Source organism: Schistosoma haematobium, chromosome ZW, assembly GCF_000699445.3.
Source record: "Schistosoma haematobium chromosome ZW, whole genome shotgun sequence".
NCBI lineage: Eukaryota > Metazoa > Platyhelminthes > Trematoda > Strigeidida > Schistosomatidae > Schistosoma > Schistosoma haematobium.
This window is the reverse complement of record NC_067195.1, coordinates 40,878,585-40,902,550: the sequence shown is the minus strand read 5'-3', so window position 1 is coordinate 40,902,550 and position 23,966 is coordinate 40,878,585. Positions and strand designations below refer to the sequence as shown.

General features: G+C 39.2%; 1 protein-coding gene across 2 annotated transcripts in view; it reads left to right on the top strand.

The window, feature by feature from the left end:
• Window positions 1-1,564: 1,564 nt before the first annotated feature.
• The window catches only part of PDE5A_5 (cGMP-specific 3',5'-cyclic phosphodiesterase), a gene marked incomplete at its 3' end in the record, with an annotated part of 29,114 nt that continues 6,712 nt past the window's right edge, over window positions 1,565-23,966 (top strand). Inside the window, exons 1-10 of one of the 2 annotated variants that reach the window (XM_035733137.2) lie at window positions 1,565-1,609; window positions 3,733-3,825; window positions 3,862-3,977; window positions 4,017-4,129; window positions 4,170-4,658; window positions 6,575-6,702; window positions 18,030-18,150; window positions 20,193-20,259; window positions 22,171-22,370; window positions 23,437-23,724. In XM_035733137.2, coding sequence (XP_035588801.1) covers window positions 3,746-3,825; window positions 3,862-3,977; window positions 4,017-4,129; window positions 4,170-4,658; window positions 6,575-6,702; window positions 18,030-18,150; window positions 20,193-20,259; window positions 22,171-22,370; window positions 23,437-23,724 — 1,602 coding nt within the window. In that variant the 5' untranslated portion in view covers window positions 1,565-1,609; window positions 3,733-3,745. Of the gene's footprint in view, window positions 3,826-3,861; window positions 3,978-4,016; window positions 4,130-4,169; window positions 23,725-23,966 lie in introns of both variants that reach the window. The other variant, XM_051211394.1, reaches the window with a different exon arrangement.

The following is a 23,966-nucleotide window of genomic DNA, read 5'->3' as shown; positions in this document are numbered from 1 at the left end:
TAATAAATGGTTGACGAATTCACCTAGGACATTGCAACCCCACTGATACGATAACCTCAGTGAATGTTATTGCCCATTTAGAACCTATCCCTAACATCAAGGTATGAGCCTGAACGAAGCAAACGATTCATCATTATTCTTTGGCCTCTTTTACTACTGGTAAGTAAAGGACAGATGACTCTCCAACTGAGAAATGGTTATAGTCACACTAGCATAATGTAGAAACAGTGGGGCAGAAGCTGCAGACTGCAGACCGACTTCCATGCTGTCAGCAGCAGCGAGAGTGGGAAGAATTATCAATAAATACCTCCGAATTTGTCTACTCAGTAAATCCATACTATCTGGTTCTCAACATACAAATTTTTCGATTACCTGTAAAAGCTGGAACACAGGCCTCCTAGATTTCTCCAAGTCGTTCGATAGGCTTCACTACAGGAGTCGTTAAGTAAAATTGAAATTAACGGACATCAATAGATGTCTAGTCAAATTGTTCCTGGATTATTAAAAGATTCGACTTTTCAATGATCAGTAGTCCTTTAAGGCTCAGTCCTCGAATGTACTTCTATTCTTCCTATTTATTACCACCCTGATTTGTATTCTAGGTTCATAATCGCCTCTACGTTCAAATGGCCTAAAGGTAAAAAAACGATCAGATCTTGGTGATATTTAGCTGCTTCAAGAAAAGTAGATGCGTGCAAATACAGAGTGATAATAGTGAACAAAAGTGATGCTCTATTTATCTCATAATTCCTTCAGCGATACGAGTATCATACTTCCTATGGAAGAAGGAGACATTGACAGCACTTTATGCGAAATTATGGACGTTTCTTCTCATTGACACTTTGTAGCTAACAAAACATGCTGTCTTACGGCTTCTTTCCAAAACATTAGGCAGCCAGACTGAGAAATTACTTTGTATCTTTTTCACTGACTGATAATAACTTCATCTAGAGAGAAGCTCCTGCTTTATGTCTTAATGCTTTATTAAAGTCGTCACTGCTTCGAGACGATTTCGAAAAAGGTAACAAAAAGGATAATCAGTTTGAAAAATAAACAACATTCAGCTCAGCTGGGAGAGCTAAATCTATTACGAATTCATTACGAAAGAATTATGGGAATACGATCAAGATACATTTCATTACTCAAAATCATTTTCAAGGTAAAAAGTGGCAAGTAAACTCCTATACTTAACTACACTTTTGAGAAAACCAATTTCAGATTGAGCACAAATGAACTTTCATGAATTTCGATTCAAAGTATTTCTTGGTTTGAATAGTTAGACTGCGGAACTCTCCTCCAAGGCAGATAGTAACAAAACTCCCCACAGAGTCTTTTAGGGGAAGATAATACGTTGATTTCGTTTAAATACGCAATGATGGGAATTACTAAAGGGGTTACTATTCAGATATCCTTGCAATTATTAACCCGTATTTTTGCCTTTTATCACATTATTTAAAATATTATTAATCCAGAAAGCTGTACTACCACTCAGAAGAAGACTCTGAGAATCAAATCTTTCCCTAATCCTATATACAAACTTTGAGGTTTGACAGTACTAGATACTGCAGTTGGCGCTAGCTAAGAATATGTGCGTTACTTAGTTCATAAGGTTAGTTGTCTTCCTAGTTGAAGTTCGTCTGTTTGCTATGAAAAAGCATCATACTTGACAGTAGTGACAAACAAAATCCTATACAATGTTATGTGCATTAATGGTATTCTCACACATGCACATTACTTATAGGTCATGTTTCAAAGGGAAAGTATACATTGTCCCCCGTTCCATTCAAAATAAGTGTGATTTCGTGACAAAATTTATCTACATCTGGAAAAATTTATTAATATTTCTCCAAATTTTTGGGAAGGCCATTGGGATTTTTGGAAAGCCCCAAAATTTACCCAGAATAGGGAGACTGGGAGTGACGTGCATTGTGTTCACTTATTGTAAAGGCAAGACAGACCTAGGTTTAGCATCATATAAATGTTAGTGTTTGCAAACTGATTAGCTATAATTGTATCAGGTAGGGAGTACGCACCATTTCTTCTATTTCAGCTGTCTCCCTTGTCAAACAGATGTTTTAATTGGGATCGTCAGGAGTGACAAATTCGCCGCGTGTATAGGTGTTGTCTGATATGTTATCTTGCGTCTTTGAGCATTTAAATTAGCTCCAGACCTGTGGCTACGCTGCATATAGGATCTCTCTGAATTATGACAGTAGTATGTCAGGCGAGACTCTAATTTATGTACGAACCAATCAGATTTACGATAATAGGTCTCGAATTTTGGTGTGAAATATATTCACCAATTTGTCTAAATATCATTTTGGCATCTTAGCTAATTTTAGTTTACTCTGAAGACCCCAAATCCAACGCTTGACCCTTACCATCAACTGTAAATCATAATCCTTATTTTTCACATTTATTATTTATTTATTTATTTTAACACATAGATATTGGTACAAGAAGGCACCATATACATATGCGCCACACAGGTCTCATTTGATATGTGTGAGGGCTTTGATATTGCCCGCGTGCCCAAGCCGAAGCAGGTGGTTTACTTAGGGGGCCACACCCGCAGCCTTTAACCTGAAGGTCTGATCCACAAGGCAGTGGAGCATCGTAAGGAGATGCAGTCCCGTGGTAGTCGGTGACCAACAATTCGTTTATACGCCATTTGTTCCCTCGGGATCCTGGAGCCCATGTGCACCACTGGTTTGGAATCAGGGTTTTCCAACTCCCCTAGGCGGATCTTCTATATCCACCACCCGGTTAAAGCGCCGGACATTCGCTTTTCGTCCTCTCAATTTCGTAACCAACACCCCGCCACGAGAAGACAGTGAGTAGGACTTCCCTGGCAGAGGTTATATACGTGTGGCCATGTGAGAGCATTCGGAGAGGGAGAGTGGACTCTCCCCACTCTCGGCCTTACCAGGGCATTTATAACCCTCCAGGTAACTAGCATTGCTCAAAGGTCGTCCATAAATTATAGTCTCACTGTATATCACTATTGGTTCTGAGGATCCTGTTGTTTTTCAACCCATGTTCTATGTTTTTCAGTCTTATTATCACAGTAAAAGAAGCAATATAAAATATACCTCAAAACATAGGTGTTTGTCTGATATAGTTTCTTCAATATTTTCATCCGATATGACTTAGTTATTTGTAAACTGAGGACTATCAACCTTAAGTGGTGAATACATGTTCTGATGTCTGATAATTTTAGAGATGTTAGTAATCGTACGCCTGAAAATAGAGTTCACGCGTGACCTTGTCCTAAATACTTAATTGAAAAGTAAGTTTTACTTATTGACCTGTAATGTGGCAGTCTCATTTTCATTACTGTACCAGAGGACAGCTTCATTCACCATGTCAGACAGTAAGTCTGGGGCTGCACTTATCCAGTGAGTAAATTACGTAGGAAGCATTGATTTGTTTTTAGTTACTAACGTCCAAAAGTTTCATTTTCATCACGTTTATAAAGTCATATTTTCCTAATATGTCTGAGCAGTTGATTCCACTGAATGACTACTTCTCAGCGTCTTTACAATCTTGCCTGAAAAAAACTGATTTTCTTTTTACATTTGTCCTAATGTGCGTGCTGCGATTTCACGTATCTATTTTTACTGAAACATTTATGATCCGAAATTAAGTGGGATTGCTGCTTAAATGTACATTTCCATTCCTATCTCTGTAACTAGTAGTGGAAATCTAATTTTCGTTTCTTCGTCTATATAGTGCGATCTCAATTATGGAAGAGGCCAGAGCTGTCCTGAAGAAGAAAGATGCCATTCTTGAACACCCGTCTATGCTTGCAGAAGCAATTGATTGGTAGCTTTGAAACTTTATAACCGAACGGATTTTTAGCATCCGATATAATAACCCACAAAGTGGACATAACGAGGCAGAGGAGCTTTTAGTGGAGAGCTATCAGGGTGCAATCGAGTTCCTGTTTGAACTGGGGACTTGGCTCACCTACATTGGTAAGACCTTTTCAGAATACTTCGCATTCGTTCGGTTAGATGAAGATGCTCAGTCTACTCGTAACATAATTGAATCAGTTGTCAAGGAAGCTATTCTTCAAAACTACGATCGTTCCAAAGCCATAACATGTTTAACAGATGAAGCTTCAGCCGTTAGTTCTCTTGGTCATTACCTAACATTTCGAAATTCAGGACACCATGGAGTGGCTTAGTCAAATGGTCGAATCTCCAACTTGGCGTCAAACTATTTATAACCTAGCTCAGCATCCACGGAACGAAGATTGTCCTTTTTTATCACTATCTATGCCGTGTATAGCTGTAAAAGAAAGTCTCATTGGAGAACTCGTATCTGTTCCTCTTGCATGGAACACTCTGGGCATTTTCTTGAAGTGCGTTATCTATGTTTTACAGCCATTACTAGCTGCCGGTGATACAGTTAAAGATCAGACATTTATGTACTCCATTGCATTTTTACAGCCAAAACGGAATAATGCTTCATGTACCAATTATTCTAGTGTTTCACATTCAGAAATGAGCATGGTGAATTCGGAATCGCTTCCATCTATTGATGACGTTAAGGGTTTTGTTTCCGCTGTCGATAACGAACATCAACCATACTCATCAGAAGGAGAGTCTCACTTTTCTTTTGATACTGCACAAGATATGTTAACCCACTTTTTGGTAAGTTAATACACATTTCAGTCTTTTTTGTAAACAGAGCAGTGTCTTAGCTGTAAAGGCGTTCATTTTTTAAGCATTAGGCTGTTAGAATAGTACAAGTATCCCTTTTATGTTCTAGGTAGTTTGTCAACGCAGTGACGGTACTAATTTTAATCTCACAGCACCGAAGTGATATGTTACAGCTTGAATCACTTTACGTTGGGACTAGATGCCATCCCGCTATTGTCTCTGCCTGTTTTATCCACAAATGTGTAGAGTTCGTTTTCTCTTTCCTATTAAATGACGAATATCAGATCCTTAATTCATAGATGATCATGTTAATAAAAATGTACTAAGACAGAACGATTTACCATTAAATAATGGTTCAAGTGAAATTTTATGAGTTAGTATAATAACTCCACCTTACCACCATGGTGCAACAAAGAATGTCTAAAGAATCGCAAAACTACACAGAATTAAAGCATACTACGAAACAACTAGAATCCCTCGAAATATTCTAATTCATAAAAATGATAAGATTTGCTTTATGTCAACACAAAATCGTGTCTACAAACTAAAGTTTTCTTATTGTGATGCTTTCTGGATTGGAGAATTTTCTCGTAAAATAACTCAAGTCGAAAACATCTGAGATACACAAAGAACTACTTATTAATCCTCAATAACCTGCAAAACTCTAAATTAAATGGACAATCGCAGTGCATGCCATCTTCGATAACCTTTAAGTCGATATTTAAAATATCAAACTTATACAAAAAGCTTCTCGATTACAAAGATAGGTGAGTAGCTGAAGCTTTTTATATATTGCTAAATCCAACTGCCTTAAATAGAAAAGAAAGCCTTGTGGTCTATCAGACTTGGATCATCGATGAAATCTACTATATTTGATTCTATTCATATCTCACATACGAATGCAACCCTACCTTTTTACATAGCAAATACGCAAGCGTTTCTCACAAAGTCATCTTGACTAGAGCGACATGATATTGGCTTAATCAGATTTGCTTCTGGATTGTACTAAATATTTTTTGCTTTGTTTCTTTGTAATAACTTAAACTCGTTTTGATTTAATTTGTTCATTTATTCATTCTGTAAAGAAGTGGCTTACGCTGAGTCACAAAATGCTAGAAATTTTGTTTTCTACTTACTGTGACACTACGAATATACTGCTACTTATATTATTAACAATCTATTGAATGCTTAGTTTATTTAACAGTACCAAGTAAAACCTTAGTAAGGATCCAACGTTATCTTTCTTCTTTTCTTGGCATTCCTTTCCTGTGTCACAACGGAACTGGACAACGTGGCCCAATATATTGCTCGTCTCTTGTTCATCAAAGTTAGTTCACTGCAATTGTTTTAAGATTCAGTGAAGTATCTTATATTATATGAAAGCCATGTGAAATATTGGGTGTTATGTAGGATTACTCCTACTACACGATTTTTAATAAGTTCTTAATAAGTAGATAAGATAGGGTTGGATGGTGAGTTCCCGTATGCTTTTTAATAATGTGAGGTAACAACTTTTATTAGTACTAAGGGTTTCACTTGTTTCTTAAACATCGGTTATTTTGCAAAACGTCTCACCGTTAAAATATGCTGGTAAGTCAGAGGTAGTCAAAAAAGAAATGGTAAGTTTGTAATACATTACTTAAGTCTGTTACCATTCTAGAATAGTGTCAAAGCACTTTTTCAAGGTTCTAATATGTATTGAAATTTTCTCATGAAACAAGATACCCTTGTTATTTTTATATACGACGACAGTCCTTTCTAGTCGGTTTCCCTTTTAATATACTTACATTTGCTGCCTGTTAATAATACTGTTGCATTTAAATGGACTTTTTTCTTGTTGAGTGTAATTACTGTAAAGTTTGAATTGAAATGTTTGTTAACTTCATGAATACTTCTACTTTTATTAGGAAATGGGTTGTCATAGTGAACATGGATATTTACTCTTGCAATCTATCTTGCAGTGTTTGGCTCGAAAAATGAAGAGCCATTGTGCTCATCATCTTATTTGGCTTTTGGAAGCTGAAGCAAGTCGAAGGTTCTGATAAGTTTGATCCTGTTTTCAATTTTAGTTACAGATTTTCATGTGTTAAACTTTGAATAGTTTATCACAAATTAGTAGATAGTGAAAGGTTTTTGTACTAGTGTTTTAGAGTTAACTGATGCTAGTAATAGTAATTTTTCTCTCTATAGGTGCGCGATTGTTTCAAAGTAAATTAGATTTACTTTTGAGATGCGAAAACCCACTCTTACGTTCATAAATTTTTTTACTCTATTTTATTTACTTCCGTAAGTTGGCACCGGTTAAAGTGAATTTCCTTGTTGAGTTACTTTATCTTTTCTTACCGGAGAGGCCTCTGTAAAATCTCCAAATTTCTATAAATTACTATTTCAACCTTTCAGTTGAAGAAATGAAAATTCAAATACATTTATAATTTTACAGTTATTTGTAAGAATGATGACGTACAGCGGTTGTTTAGATCCACTAAGTCCCAGGTTCGAACCCCACTCTACCTACGTACTTCGGTTTGGGCAGCCGAGTGGTGTTATCATGTCTCGCACTTAGAATGTGGCTCATTCACAAGTATTTAACGGTCAAGCTACCCTCCATTCCCAGACAGTGTGAATGGAACATTGAAGTAGGTCCCTCAACTCTAACTGTAGTTCAAAAGGCTATAGTTGATCTGAAACGAGGAAGTGCAGCTGGTCTAGATAGATTGGCTCCAGAGATATCCGTCTATCAATAAAAGGACGAGTATACTGCGCGGCAGTTCGTTCTGTTTTACTTTACGGCTGCGAAACGTGGGCATTAAGAGTTGAAGACACTCGTAAGCTACAAGTATTTGATCACAAATGCCTTAGAAATATTGCTTGCATCTGCTGGGATCACCGGGTAAGTAATAGTGAGGTTGGACGCAGGGTATTAGGAAATGATGGTAAATCAGTTGATGAGGTTATGAATCTTCATCGACTGAGATGGTTGGGTCACATGTTGCGTATGCCTGAACACCGATTACCACGACGTGCAATGCTATCCGGTATTGGAAATGGTTGGAAGAAAGTTAGGGGCGGCCAAACCAAAACGTGGCATCAGTGCTTGAAGTCACTAACTTCTGGTCTGAGCCATGTTGGTAGATGCAGACTACTTGGTTGGGGTCCGCGTGACTATCGTAACCAATGGTTGGAGACTCTTGGTGACATGGCTCAGAATCAATCACAATGGCGTCGGTGTATACACTTCCTGTCTTCCCTTAAACTAAGAGACTGAAATCGCTTTATATCTTTCTTTCTACGAACCAATTCTTTCTTCCTGTACTATATCTCCATATGCAATCTTTCTCTTATATATTACCACCTTTGACCTAACCACTGCTATGAATCCAGTGTTCATCTTGCTGTGCTGATGCGGTATGGCAACCTGGACCGATGCACATATGTGCCTGGTCCTACGTTGTAGCTGACTGACTGGACGATCAAGTTAATTCATTCCATTTTCATCTCTCAAAATTTGAAAGACTGGGCAATCCCATATATGTCTAGACATTGAGCATGATTTACATCCTATTACATTGATTCACTCTTAAGTTTTTTTACATCGTAAATATAAGTGTTTCTTGTTAGATTTTAAATAAAAGTGAAGAGAACATACTGAGTCGGGTGGGTTTTATACAGTAGTGATCAGTTGATTTGATTTCAGGAAAAAAAGTTGCAACCAACACTTTTTAAAATCTTGAATATATATTTCTTTACACTCCTATTCAGATTAAGATTGGTTATTTAAATTCCTTATCATACCTGTTTTTATTATGAAACATTAATATTATTTTAACTAGGCGATATAGTTTTTTTCTGCTGTTCTTCCTCAATGAATAGATTCTTGTTCGGTCGAATTTGGTAAGTATAGCTCCACTAGTCAACCTTTAAAAAAGTAATTTTCTTGTGCCTGCTTTACATGTGTCCCATAGATAAATCAGTGTTATCAACCTGATCGAAAGTCAGGAGTGGTTTGATTGGGTACTCACTTACTCTTGTTACCCCTCCTGGAGGAAAATTGGCCGCTCACCAGCATTCTCTATCCAACTCTGTCCTGGGCAATCCTTTCCAGTTGCTATTGATCTTTTTGATGTCTGTTTCCAATTCTTGGTGCAGTGTGTACTTTGGTCTTCCTCTTTCCCGTTTCCCTCCAGGATTCCAAGTTAGGGCTTGCCTCGTGATGCAGTTTGATGTTTTCCGTAATGTATGTTCTATCCACTTCCAAAGTCTTTTCATAATTTCCTCCTCAGCTGGATGTTGGTTTGTTCTCTCCCACAGTAGGCTGTTGCTGATGGTATCCGACCAATAATGGACATTGAGTATCTTGCGTAGACAATTGTTTGTAAATACTTGTACCTTTATGATGATAGTTGTAGTAGTTCTTCAAGTTTCAGCTCCATACAGTAGAACCGTCTTGGCTTTCGTATTAAAGATTCTGACTTTGATACTGGTTGACAGTTGTTTTGAGTTCCATATGTTATTCACTTGTAGGAATGCTGTCCTTAATTTGCCAATCCTCGCCTTTACGTCTGCATCAGATCCTCCTTGTTCATCCATGATGCTGTCCAGGTATGTGAAACTCCACATCTTCCACAGCTTCTCCACCAAGTGCGATTGGGATGATGTTCTCTGTGTTGTATTTGAGGATCTTGCTTTTTCCTTTGTGTATGTTGAGGCCTACTGCTGCAGAGGCTGCTGCTACACTGTTTTTATCTTGACCTGCATTCGTTGATGTGTATGGGATAGAAGGGCCAGGTCATCTGAGGAATCCAAATCATCTAGTTGCATCCAACATGTCCATTTTATCACATGCTTCCCGTCGGATGTCGAGGTCTTCGTAATCCAGTCAACCACCAGAAGGGAAAGGGGGAGAGTAAGCAGTCCTGTCTGACACCACTGTTCACTTGGAATGCGTCTGTCAACTGTCTCCATGCACCACTTACTAGTGTAGTCCATCGAATCAATTCCGTATGATGTTGACGATCTTCTCAGGCACATTTCATAAGGTTCTGCTATACACTCTGTCAAACACCTTAGTCAAGAAAGTTGGTGTGTGGTGACGAGTTTCACTCAATTGATTGTTCAACGATGATCCGTAATGTCGCGACTCGGTCTGTGCACAACCGATACCTACAGACTCCGACCTGTTGATGTTGAATTCGGGCGTCTTCTGAATCCTTCATCCGGTTCAGCAACACTCTGTCGAAAACATTTCCTTGTATTGACAGAAATGTACCTCTGTGGTTCTCACATTTGCTCAGATCTCGTTTCTTCGGTATCTTGATGAGGTGTCCTTCTTTCCAGTCGATCGACTCTCGTTCTCGCTCTCAAATCTTCGTGAATAGAACGTGGAGCATGTTTGCAGTTGCTTCTATGTCTCATTTCTGTGTTTCAGCTGGTATATTGTTAGAACACTGCCATACTTATCGAGGGCCAACAATCGTAGTTTTTCTTGACATCAGGGTTGCCTTCGATTCGTTGGACAGGACTGTTCTCTGGGATTGTCTATTGAAGAAGGGTGTGCCTGAGAAGTTTATTAACATCCTAAAAGCCCTCAGGCAGAGTGAGGGCATACAACCACCTCTCTCCATTGTCCCACTCAAGCAGTGGGGTTAGGCAGGGTTGCCCAATCTCACCATTCCTCTTCAACTTTGACATCGATGACATTCTGGAAACAGCTCTGATGGATGTAAGTAATGGTGTTGTGGATCTGTTGCCTGGAGAAAGACTTCTCGACATTGAGTACGCGATAATGCCCAAGGCATGCAATCCGCACTTAATCAGTTAGCAATCAGTGTCCGTAGGTATGGTATGTGCTTTGCACCTTCGAAGTGCAAAGTACTTCTACAAGACTGGCAGGATTCTAATCCTGTACTCACCCTGGATGGTGAGCAGATAGACGTAGTTGAGAAGTTCGTGTATCTGGGTAGCTGCATAAGTGCTGGTGGTGGCGTGAGTGATGAGATCAATGCACGTATAGTGAAAGCCAGAGCGCCTTATGCCAATCTGGGCCATCTTTGGCGCCTTCGTGATGTTAGTCTGGCTGTAAAAGGTCGGATCTACAACGCGTCGGTGAGAGCAGTTCTGCTCTATGTCTATGAAGCCTAGCGTCTCCGAGTTGAAGATGTTAGACAACTCTGTGTTCGATCATCGTTGTCTCCGAAGTATTGCTGACATCCAGTGGCAACACCATGTTAGTAATGCAGAGGTTCGGCATCGTGTGTTCGGGCACAGAGACGATAATGCAATTGGTGTCACCATCTTGAAACACCGACTTCGGTGGCTTGGACATGTTCTCCGAATGTCGTCCCAGAGAATTCCACGTCGTGCATTATTTGCCGACGCTGGGACTGGTTGGAAAAAGCGGAGAGGTGGCCAGTGTATGATATGGTGTCGTGGGATGAAAGAAAGCTGCAAAGGACTGGCTTCTGTTGGTCCTTCACGACTCCCTGGTTTTTGGGGTCCTAGAGATGGTGCTACACAGTGGTTAGAGACGTTATCAGATATGGCTCAGAATAGAAGCCAGTGGCGATCCTGCTGTAACCTTCTTTTACTTTCTTCATTAAAAAAAAGTGGTTGTGTCTTCCTTAACTGAAAGATTTCTTCTGATTGTACCTTTCCGTTCCCCCATTTTTACCATTATTATTATTACACCACCTTACATCAATCTCCTCGTTATTATTCTCTCTTTTTTTCTTTTCCTTCCCCTTAAATTCTCATTGTTTTGTGTGGTGCATATATATTTGGCGCATTCTTGTACCAATAATTATGTGTTCAAATAAATAAATAAATTGTCAGGTTCTACTGTTTTCCCACTCTCGATTTGTCTGATGGCCATCCTGATATCTTCCGTCGTTGGTGGATTGACATCTAGCGGAAGGTCTATGTGTGCCGTTCCGACGTACTGTAGATTCAATGGAGCTGGCTTTTTCAAGAGTTCTTCTAAGTGTTCCATCCAACACTTCCTTTGTTCCTGAGTCTCAATGATTGGCATTTCCTCTTTGTACTTGACTGGCCTCTCTGTTCTACTGTATTTCCCTGCCGGTTTATTCGTCGTGTCATACAGTTGGTTCATATTTCCTTCTCTTGAGGCGTTTTTTGCTGCCGTTGCTAGCTCTTCCAGGTATTGAGATGGTGAAGAAGATTTGTAGCTCAGGTGCATGATTTTGATGGGGCTTTGTTATCTGAGCTGGAGAACAAAACTCCATTAAAAAGTTTCCATGTATTTCTACTTGTCGGCTCTAATGCTCCTCTTCACTTGCTTGTTTGCTTCTGTGCATACAGTTTGTGCCTTGGCTTTCTCTGTTCTTGTTCGGCTGTTGTTAGTCTCTGTCTTCTTATTCTTCCTTTCTTGAATATTGTCCAGGATTTCTACAGAGCTCCATTTCTTATGTTGATACTTCTTGCGGTCCAGAATATCCTGACACGTTGAAGTTAGTGTTTTTTTAATCTCTTCCTAGTTGTCCTCCATAATAGTTTCTTCTTCGTTCAGTAAATCTTGCAAGGCTCGGAACCTGTTGTTGAGAGCTTTATTGAATTCGTTGAGTTTGTCAGTATCAAGAAAGAAGTCTGTATTGGACCTGTGTAATGCTGTTTCCCCAGTTTTCTAGTGCTTCTTTAGCTTCAGTTCCATCTTGACAGCTATCAGCTAATGGTGATCTGAAGTTATGTTAACTCCTCTCCTGGTTCTCACCTCTTCTATTGACCTTCTGAATTTTTCAGTGATACAGATGTGATATAACTGGTTCCGTTTGGTGTGGTCCGGTGAGGTCTATGTAGCTTTGTGTATGCGATTGTGTGAAAATATTGTGCCTCCATAACCAATTTGTTGAATCCAGATAGATTTGCAAAGCTCTCGCCATTCTCGTTCATATCTCCTAGTCCATGTCGTCACATGATATCTTCATACCCGATGTTGTCTATTCTGACTTTGACGTTTAGGTCTCTCTTCAAGATGTTCAGGTCTTTTCCTGACCACTTCTCTGTGACTGATTGCAGCATTTTTTTTCGTGAGCAGAGTACAACAGCATTTCTCCTGAATTTATCCTTTTCTTTCCAGATTGAGTTCAATGGACTTCAGTGATTCTGAGAACATTCAAGTTGTATCTTCTCATTTCAGTAGCCATTTAACTGGTCCTCCCGGTCTCCCATATTGTCTGAACATTCCATGTATCTGTATTAATTGTTGCTGTGGTTGTTAGAAGGAGCATGCTCCTCATGACCTCCAAAGAATCTCAACTTTCACCATGAGGCATCATAGTTCTACTGAATGAAGATCCTTCAACTCGGAGGGCAGAATTTAGATGGTTTGAAATGTTTATTCTGGTTAGCTTTGTTAGTAAGGTTGTTTCCTACGGGTTGGGGTTGCTGACCGCATTCCCAACCCTCCTCCTTTGTGTGGGCTTGGGACCGGCAGTAACCTTAAAAGAGCTACAGTCAGTCAGTCATCTACAACGTAGGACCAGGCACATATGTGCATCGGTCCAGGTTGCCATACCGCATCAGCACAGCAAGATGAACACTGGATTCATAGCAGTGGTTAGGTCAAAGGTGGTAATATATAAGAGAAAGATTGCATATGGAGATATAGTACAGGAAGAAAGAATTGGTTCGTAGAAAGAAAGATATAAAGCGATTTCAGTCTCTTAGTTTAAGGGAAGACAGGAAGTGTATACACCGACGCCATTGTGATTGATTCTGAGCCATGTCACCAAGAGTCTCCAACCATTGGTTACGATAGTCACGCGGACCCCAACCAAGTAGTCTGCATCTACCAACATGGCTCAGACCAGAAGTTAGTGACTTCAAGCACTGATGCCACGTTTTGGTTTGGCCGCCCCTAACTTTCTTCCAACCATTTCCAATACCGGATAGCATTGCACGTCGTGGTAATCGGTGTTCAGGCATACGCAACATGTGACCCAACCATCTCAGTCGATGAAGATTCATAACCTCATCAACTGATTTACCATCATTTCCTAATACCCTGCGTCCAACCTCACTATTACTTACCCGGTGATCCCAGCAGATGCAAGCAATATTTCTAAGGCATTTGTGATCAAATACTTGTAGCTTACGAGTGTCTTCAACTCTTAATGCCCACGTTTCGCAGCCGTAAAGTAAAACAGAACGAACTGCCGCGCAGTATACTCGTCCTTTTATTGATAGACGGATATCTCGCCTTCGCCATAGGTGACGTAAGTTGGCAAAAGCCAAACGAGCTTTTCTAATCCGTGGTGATATTTCGTCAGACACCAACCCATTAGGGCTGATCAGACTTCCAAGATAAGTGAAGTTGTCGACGCGTTCGACTACTTCACTCCCTATCCTTAGTTCAGGTGTTGACGCAGGCCAGTCCTGAAGCAACAACTTGCACTTAGAGGGAGAGAAGCGCATTCCAAACATTCTGGAATTCTTGCTTAGTGCTGCCAGAAGACTCTGCATTTTGTCAGCGTCTTCACCAAACAGGACTATATCATCTGCGTATTCTAAGTCGATAAGTGGACCTCCTGGAAGGAGATCAATTTTTGAAAGTTTAGAAGACGAGAACGTTATTTCCAACAGTAGGTCTATGATGAAGTTGAACAAAAATGGAGATAGTGGACAGCCTTGACGGACACCACTTGAGGTTGCAAAAGCAGATGACAGTTCGCCATAAGCTCTGACTCGACTAGTAGTGTTCGAGTAAAGAGCCTTTACAAGGTTTATGTACTTCTGAGGTACGCCTTTCAATGACAGAAACTGCCACAGAATCTCGCGGTCTACAGAGTCAAATTCTGCTTTTAAGTCGAGAAAGACCACCATTGTCGGACGCCGATAATTATGCCTGTGTTCTAGAATCTGACGAATGGTGAATATGTGGTCGATGCAGCCACAACCAGGTCTGAAGCCAGCTTGATTCTCTCGTGTTTGCAGTTCACGAGTCTTAGTTAGGCGTCTGATAATTATCGAGGCTAGTATTTTAGATACTATATTAGTTAAACTAATCCCTCTATTGTTGTCACAGGATGATTTTAGCCCTTTCTTGTATATTGGGACGATAAGTGATTGTGACTAGTCTGATGGAATAACGTCTAACTCCCAGATCTTAGTTAAAACATTAGTCAACCTAATCGCTAAAATTGGACCACCATCCTAAAGACCTCTGGAGCCAGTCCATCTGGACCAGCTGCCCTTCCTCGTTTCAGATTAACTATAGCCTTCTGAACTTCTGCTAAAGTTGGGGGACGTACTTCAATGTTCCATTCACACTGTCTGGGAATGGAGGGTAGATGTAGAGTAGCTGAAGGCCAGTTGAACTGTTTTCTGAAATGTTCCGCCCATCGTTCTAAACGTCTGAGCTGGGAGCAGATGAGAGTATCGTCTTTTTTCGAAATAATCTCACTTACACTTGACTTATTAGTTCCAGTTTCTTTTATTAGTCTATAAAGCTGTCTTGTGTTCCCTATAGTCGCCGCCTTTTCCATCTCTTTTGCTTTCATTGCCCACCACCGCTCACGGTCGTTTCTTAGACTTTTTCTTAACCTAGATCTGATTTGTTGTCGCTCTTCATCATGTTCGGAACCTGATGGGACGAGTTTGCGAGAATCCATCAGTGTGATAGACTTTGAAGAAATCCACTGGTTCTTTGTAACTCTGTGGTTTAAGTCACTAATAGATTTCATTGCTGTTTCCACAGCTGCTTGTATGTCTTTCCAAGCAACCTGTGGGTCAGCCTCGTCTTCAGAACTACCTAATTGTGAACTCAGTTGTTCTTGGAACCTACTTTTGGTTTTCTCGTTACTCAACTCAGTTCTAATGGGTCTTTTTAATGTGGCTTTTTTGCGTCCAGTGAGGTGCAAGCGGATGCGTGCCCGTATTAGGGCGTGGTTGGAGTCCAAGCAGGTACTCCAGAATGAGCGACAATCTTCTACCGACCCTCTCCAACGATGACTGATGGTAATATAGTCTATTTGAGTCAATCGTTGGTTTGCTGTAGGGGGTCGCCATGTTAGACGATGTCTCTCCTTATGCTTAAAATTTGTGTTTGCTAAAAATAAGCGATTGTCTGAACACAGTTGCAGCAGACGGTCACCATTATCTGTTCGCTGTGCCGGAATGCTAAAATATCCACCTAAATGCCTTTCTGTTTGGTTTAAGCTACCTATCTGAGCATTAAAGTCACCCCCTACGAGTATTATGTCTGAGCGTTTAGCTTTCTGAAGAAGTCCAGAAAGCTTTCTGTAAAATTCATCTTTCACATCATCTGAGCTGCAGTCAGTGGGAGCGTAGACAGAAACGACGAAAAGGCAACGACGTGTGTCCTTATCCTTCCGAGTTCTTACGGAGCCGTTTAGCCGAACAGCACATAGACGACTGTTGACGGGGATCCACTCTAGCAGTGCTTGTTCCGCCCTCATGCTTAGTGCTATGCCTACACCTGCCAGTCCACGAGAACTGGCCATCGGGTCACCAGATACACGGAGGGTGTATGTCGTTGGCTCTCCGTTTTGCCGAGGTGAGGTCAAGTGAATGACCACACTGGGATCCTGTATGTGTGTTTCGGAGACACAGCATACATCAATGGTAGGAGATTCTAGGGTTTTAGCCAAGGATGCCTGGTGAGTGGTTTGACATAGAGTGCGTACGTTGAAGGCTCCAATGTGTAGTTTGGAGCGAGGTGTCAGTAGACCTGGGACAGTGTTTTGCGCACTAGAATCGTTGGCTATGGTGACACTTGAGGAGGAAGCCAAAAGAGGAAGTTTAGAGTTGAAAGTCGATATAGGAGGAGTAATAGGAATTGAAGAGAGAGGTTGATTATGAATACAGTGATCTTGAGTTCTGTTAGAGGTATGAGGGCGGTTATCACTTCCCGGTTGCCCACACCGTGGAAGGGTTCTTCTGGAGGTACCTGAAAAGGAAATTGGATTAGAGGTGGTCTCAGTGACCTGAGAGCGTGACCGCAGTGCCCAAGGGACAACTGCTTGCGGCCGGTCGCGCACGGCCTTTTCGTGGGAGGTTTTTGACGTGTTAGCTCCGTTCTTCAAAGGGCCTTACCGCCGGAGACGGAAATCCGTGAGGTAAGGTGAGGTGTGCATTTTTAGGGTCGACCTTTTCTAACCCCACCCCTCCTTGTGGGAAGGCAGCATCGCTGTCATGCTGGTTGTCTGAAGGAAACACCTTACTGCTGTCACACCTCTGTACAGTCAGCAGTACGACTTCGCCTTCGGACCTTGGGTTTGTTGCTTTTAGTCTTTCCGCTCTTCAACCGACCTGTCTGACATGGTAGGACCTTGAGGAACGGTTGTCCCAGCCAGTATAGCTCGGTTGCTTCATCACGATAGGCAAGCCCGACCACCACGTCAAGGTAGCAACAACGGTCGGGTTAAAAGAGCTACAGGCAGTGTTGTATTAGATGTACGTATTCAATATTTTTCTTAGTTTATACTCATATCTGTACTAAGCCATTGTTCCTGATTTATCATCTATTGGGTTATTTTGTAGTGTTTGTTGATCTGGGCAGCCTTTGACATTGACGCTAAGTTAGAAATGAACAGAGGTACAACTGCTGTAAAAAAAAACTTTACTGTATGCTTTTAAAATCTAGTCTCTGAATTTAAAATACTCACTGGCTCACTGTTTAATTTAAGCTTTCACAAGAAATTTCTCTATTTTGATGGCTTCTTTGTTTAGTTAATACTAATATCTTACAACATATGTTGGAATATAACATGCATCGTCAACCAATCGGTAATCTCATCCTAAAAAAGTGGCTTTGATTTGTTGGATCCTTTTTTAGTGAAAAACTTGCAGAAAATTCTATACTGGGAACCGTTTGCTAATTTTGAGAATCTTTAAAAATGTTTAGTGGTAGTCAGTTTATAACATAATGCTCTAGAATGAAAAATATCTGTGATGGGACTATCAAGGCAGTCTAGATAAGTTCGTAGAGATTGGATAGCTTGGTGGTTTAAAAATCGGCTCACGACGAAAGCAAGTGGATATCATTTTGGTTGTGCTTGAATCGCATTTTGAAATGTTCTTGTTATTATTATATAATTTTTCCGTTCTAATTTATTCACAAAACTGTTATCTTGTTTTGTACAGTGCATTTTTGATGCTTGATTAACTCAATGGTTTTAAGCTCGAAGTAAATATATGTAGCTTTATTTCGCATAGAAAATCTAATAAGATAAATTAACTGGGTTTTGTATATCATGGACCTGTAAGTTCCACACTTATACAACTAGTCATTTGAATATTCTCCGTATATGTGATATGCCTCATTTCCTTTTGTGTTTCGCTTGGTTTTCGGACTACGTTTACCTTTTAATGATTACATATTCGATCCAGGGGCCGTGACGTGAGTCGGTACACAACGTATCTCTGTGGTGCCCGAGATTATCCTGATAGTATGGATGCGATGCGTATCATCCTTAAAGAACAGGATTTAATTCCGGATGCAGTTTTGCTGGTTAGTCATCTTTTATAAATTCTGTATTATCGCCTGTAGATATCCTTTCAAAGGTTTTTACAATACACCCAGATAAGTGATAGTTTACAGGAGTAAATCATAAAGTTCAATATTAATCTAGAAATTTGTATTTTTGTAATAAATAACGGGTACTGAAAGCCGGATTTCGAACTCCTAAATAATTTCCATCAAGTTCGGTAGCTCTACTCCTTTGAAAGTGTAAACTTCTTTCTAAATTTTAATGGGATTCGTCCGTTTGTACCATTAAACGCTTAGTATCGCAAAGAATATATTACATAATGCGTCAGAGTTTTCTTGTAGAACAGATATAACGGAACTGAAGGGACAGACACTGATTACGTTGTTTACTTATGACGGTTGATTATGAACAGAGAAAGCTTCATATGCGTTAGGTGGATTTGTATTCTTTGTAAACTGATGCCTACGAATGAACAACTATATATGTTGTAACTAGCGTTATCCGTGAGTTGACACCGATACTCAGTCTTCTTATACACTAGCCCAACGGGCTACTGCGTTGCAAAGATCAAGAAGTAATCGATATATATATATCTTAGGAAATTAAGTGACCAATGGTATGTCTCATTCTCTAGGAATGAAAGTTATTTCCAGCCCAGTCACATGTTTTCATCATTTAGCGGATTTCCTATTGGCCTAATGTTTCAATATCCATTGCGAATTCCTGAGTGTTATGCTCAAGATTATTTACTTAATAGTGCGTTGCTTTCCTCTATTTTTCGGTTAATATTTTTCATAGTAGATGTTTTTGAGAATACAAGTAATGAAGAATGTGTTAAATTAATTTCTTGATTCTAAAATAGATTCGTTTTAAGCATTTAAAACTCAATCTCAACGCGAAAATCACCAAACATTTTGGAAACATCTCTTAAAAGACTATCGACCCCCTAGCTGTTCAAAATAGATGTGCGAGATAACATCACTGGAATAATAAGAATAACAAGTTGTTACTAAATTCGAAAAATTAAAGTATTTGTTAAAAGTAGACCCTTTATTAAACGTTTAGAAAACTGCATTTTTGATTGGTTATAGAGGCAAAGGGATCGAAGGTAAATCGAACATATTTCACATCCTGTAAAATGTTATTCCCCCTGTCGGAGCTCACCTCTATTAATATGCTCTCTTTTGATAACCGCCCTTATTAATATACACCATTCTTAAGTCATCCTTTTGGTGGGATACCCTCCTTGCTACCTCAATCATCAAAAATTTGCATCCTAACCAACTGATTTGGCATTTTTGCGTAGTAGTTTATGCCTAAACTCAACATTCTTGACTCATTTGTTTCACGAAACAAACAATGCTTCAGAAACAAATCAAAAACCTGCCGCGTATGCATGTCCTCTACTTTCAGAGACCATGCTTTACTTCCATAAAGTAATGAGTGGCAGGTTTAAGAGGTATTTAGTTATATGGCTTTCGTTCTATCAAAGCCCTCAAATGCCCTGGTATGGCCGAGAGTGGGGTGGGCCCGCCCTCCCTCTGGAAATGCTCTCACATGGCCACGCATATATAGCCTCTGCCAGGGAAGTCCTACTCACTGCCTTCTCGTGGCGGGGGTGTTGTTTGCGAAAATAAGAGGGTGAAAAGCGAATATCCGGCGCTTCAACCGGATCCAAAACCAATGGTGCACATGAGCTCCAGTATCCTGAAGGAACAAATGGCGTATGAACCAATTTTTGGTCACCGGCTACCATGGGACTGCATCTCCTCACGATGCTCCACTGCCTTGTGGGTCAGACCTTTTGGCCAAAGGCTCGGGGCGTGGCCCCCTAAGAAAACCAACCGCTTCGGTCTGGGCACCCGGGCAGTATCGTAGCCCACACACAAATATAATGGTAATGAAAATGTGTGGTGCATACATATTTGGTTCCCTCTTGTACCAATATTTATGTGTTCAAATAAAATAAATAGAAAAAACATCACTGGGAACACATACAAAACAAGTCGACCACTCATATCTTACAAAACTATTTAATAAACACCTCTCATTATTTTTTCAGCTTGAGGAAGCATATAAAGGAGATGCCTCCCCACCAGTAGCTTTGTTACGACAACCCATTTTCATTGGTAAGTATGTTTTAATTTGCCACTTGAAGCTTCGATTGGAGCTTATTTTTTAAAAGTCAAGTTTGGGATTTACATACAATCCTATAACTTTGCCAATACCAAACCACCTTGTGTGTCTTGTGAAACTAAGTTAGAGCCTATCAAATACCAAACTTTATGGGTAACATTAACTGTCGATAGAAGCGATTTAACCATTTATTTCTAATAAAAATCAGATAAGATGATCTTGTGTTTAAGGGGTAAACACGTAAACCATACTTCGTGTACCATAATTTAGACTGTTTATCATAGATAGATAGTTCAACTTTAGAGACCTTAGCCACAATGTTCATACCCTCAATCTAGGCAACTAGACCATCAGTAACTTAGTGGGGTGGTGTTATGTGTTGGCTTGGTCGTCTTTAGAGTTTTTCTAACCGGTTTAGCTCATAGGGTTGTACAATGGTCACGAGTGGGTATTTTGACAGATAAATCAAAGAATATCCACTATTTTGTCGGATGATTTACAACCTGTTGTAACATTTTAAACCTAACGCTGCTTCGAAGACATTTACGACCAACTACTTGCATTTGATTTATATCGTCTGCCTTCAAAAATCTTATATTCCAACTATGAAGTAATACAGAGAGTACTTGTACTCAGATAGACATCACACTGGGACACTAGGTTTCTGTATCCATCCCTAAGTTCTTCCAGACAGGCTGATGAAACTCCCAACACAATCGACATGCTCAACTACTTCTCTAGGCATGACTTAAGCCAGTTCTGAAACAACATTTTGCTTTGGTAGTAAGAGAAATACTCTCTGGATACTTTCATATGGGTTACTGAGGTTTTTTAGGTCTACATTTTGTCAGCGTTTGTATAAAAACAGTATATTTGTTGCGGACTACAAAGCAGTGAGTTTTCTAGTACTACAAAATCAATCCTTAAGAAGTCAAATGATGTGTTTTATTAAATAATTCTGTTTAGATAAGTAGCCTGATACTATGTGTAATATTATAAAAGAGTTTTTTAATATCTACTGAACATAAATGTCCCTGTTATCATTATCTGTTTAGGATAAACGGAAGATATGCCCATTCTTGTTCACATTTACCCCGATTTGCTTTTCTGTAACTAGCACTTTTTATTTTGTTGATATTACTGCTGGGAGCTAACTGTTAACTGAATTATAGAAATAATACAAGCAAAAGCCTTTTTTAAAATACATTTTCTTATGACCCTTAACACTACCAGTTGGTAGGGTAGTTTAATTTGTGTTCTTTTGTCAAGTATGACTTCATTTGTTTAAGCATACTACACTTGTAGAAAAAAATTACCAATACTAAACATTTCGTTGTCATATAAGGTACAATTAGTAAGTGTTTCATGTGTTACAACAAAATAAAATAGTCTTATTTATCCACAACACTGTAATACTTCACGATTTAAACTATGTAGATGTTGATTGAACTTGCTAAGATCTATGCATACAAAATCACATGTGTAGCAAGAATATATTTTCAGTACAATAAAGAAATACCAAGTTATTTGAGTTGTTGTCAGTTAGTTGATGGTAAATTTATGCAAGAATTCGACTGAGAGTGTCTTTGTATACTAGTTTTCTCTCTGTTTAATTGATTAGCGGGGTTTGAACTGACACTTGTGACGGATATTTTGTAGCATATCTTTCCGTAAGTTGTTCGTCAGAAATAACTTGCTGCATGATATTTCATATCCTTAGTTGGATGAGCAATTTTCTTACCAATGAACGTAATCGAAGATAGGTATCAAGATCGTTATTTCTTAAATTAATGAGCCTATGTGTACATGTGCAAAAGACGATTTGTAGCATTTCAAAAAATTTTATTTATGTGTTAACCAGTGGTAATAAATTTCACAATAATCATCTTATTTTTATGTACTAGCACTTCTAGCAGATGCATTATTTGCAAGTTCTGATAGATTGTTAACTGAACAATTAGAGCAATATGCATACCTTTACAGCTATGCTGCAGTGGTCGTTGAAGAGATTGAACCTACTACTGAAAGACGTATCTCATGTATACGTACTGAAGTTGATGAAGCAAAACGTGAAGTTTTAGAAGCAAGTCGAATTTGTAGACAAGTACGTACCAGTAACCTGTCGACGATATTCAGCAATTTTTCTCATATTTTATGCTCCCTATTTTCTGGTGATTACGTTGGTTTAGTTTATTATCTTATGCGTGTTGTTTATCGCGATTGTGTCACTTATTTGAAACTGGTTCACTTCACTTTTAGTACTAAAGTAGTGTCGTTTACATGTACATATACTTGAGAATCACTTTATACATGAGTATCATCAACAGCTTCTTTGCATAAAATAGCGCTGCAAATAAATGGAACACAAATAAACTAAAACAACCTAACAAATTTTTCAGTGCTTAAAATCATCACGGAAAAAATCGATGATCAAAAAAAGAGTAAAAGTAATTGCATCAACTATGTCAGTGACAGTTTTCATTCTCCTGTATATATTCAGTCAGTCAACTAAAATTTCTCTTATCTGAAAACTATTCAGCAGTCTCACTGCAATAACACAATGAGTGATTAAAAGTTATTGCTATGTTCCACTAGCTATGACCATTAACCTGTTACACAGACATTTAATTGGTTACGGATGGCGAATATTACTGCTAAATTTATACATCCTAAGAGCGGCATAACTCATGGTTTATTTCAAATTCCATTGAGCATATATAGTACCTTTCATCTTAGTGTCGCTATAAGTGAGGTAATCTAACGCATGCTTAAATTTAGAAAGGCCTGAATTACCGATAAAACTGTTGAATCGAATCAGTTGTACGGTTCTGACCGTCTTTGCAGTAAAGCAATTGGTTTCTTAAGGCTTTATTTACTAATCGACTGGGAATTCATTGTCCACCCTACGCAAAACAATTGTGTTCTTGTAATCATGTGTCAAGGTTAATATTTTTATAACTTTATTGGCTATGGAAAATCTTTTTCAAGTTGTTATGATTTATGGTTCTGTCCATACGAAAGACCAAGTAGGCTTCACCGTAAAGTGACAGAAAAAGACCAGAATAATTCACTTTGACATTCATCCCAGTTCCTACTCAATGTAATTACCGTTTTGCAATTCAGTTTACATATATGATACACATATAATAAACTGTCATTTTTTATTTCAGTGGAACAATATGTCTGGCAGTGGAATTAGTTTACGTGCTTTCCGAGACCTTCCATCGCTTTTGAGATGTTTATCATGTCGACCTGTTTCACTTGGTGTATTTCGTTTCGTTCGGGTCGTTTTTCATACGAAACGTGTCGATTTTGAATTAAATATGGACACCATGAAACCTTACTGTATAGTAGTGAATGAATTGGCTGAGGTCAATGAATATTTACGTCCAGCTCTCTTAGCATTTATCACAGAATTACTGGCTTCTTCAGTTGAAGGAATGGAAGACTTGAGTCAGGTATGGTCGAGGTATCTTCTGTTAAACGCTCCTCCTTCATGAGTTTTCTTTCAGATTATCTTCATTACTGTATCTTATATTTTTATTTTCTTCGATTTAAACAACGTTTATCGTTCTTAGCCCCATGGTTTGTGGAAATCGTTCACTTTGAGGATACCTTTACACCATGGATTGAACTTGATTAAACAGACACTAAAATTCAGAAAATATACTGATGAATAAATTACAGGTGAATTTTCAAA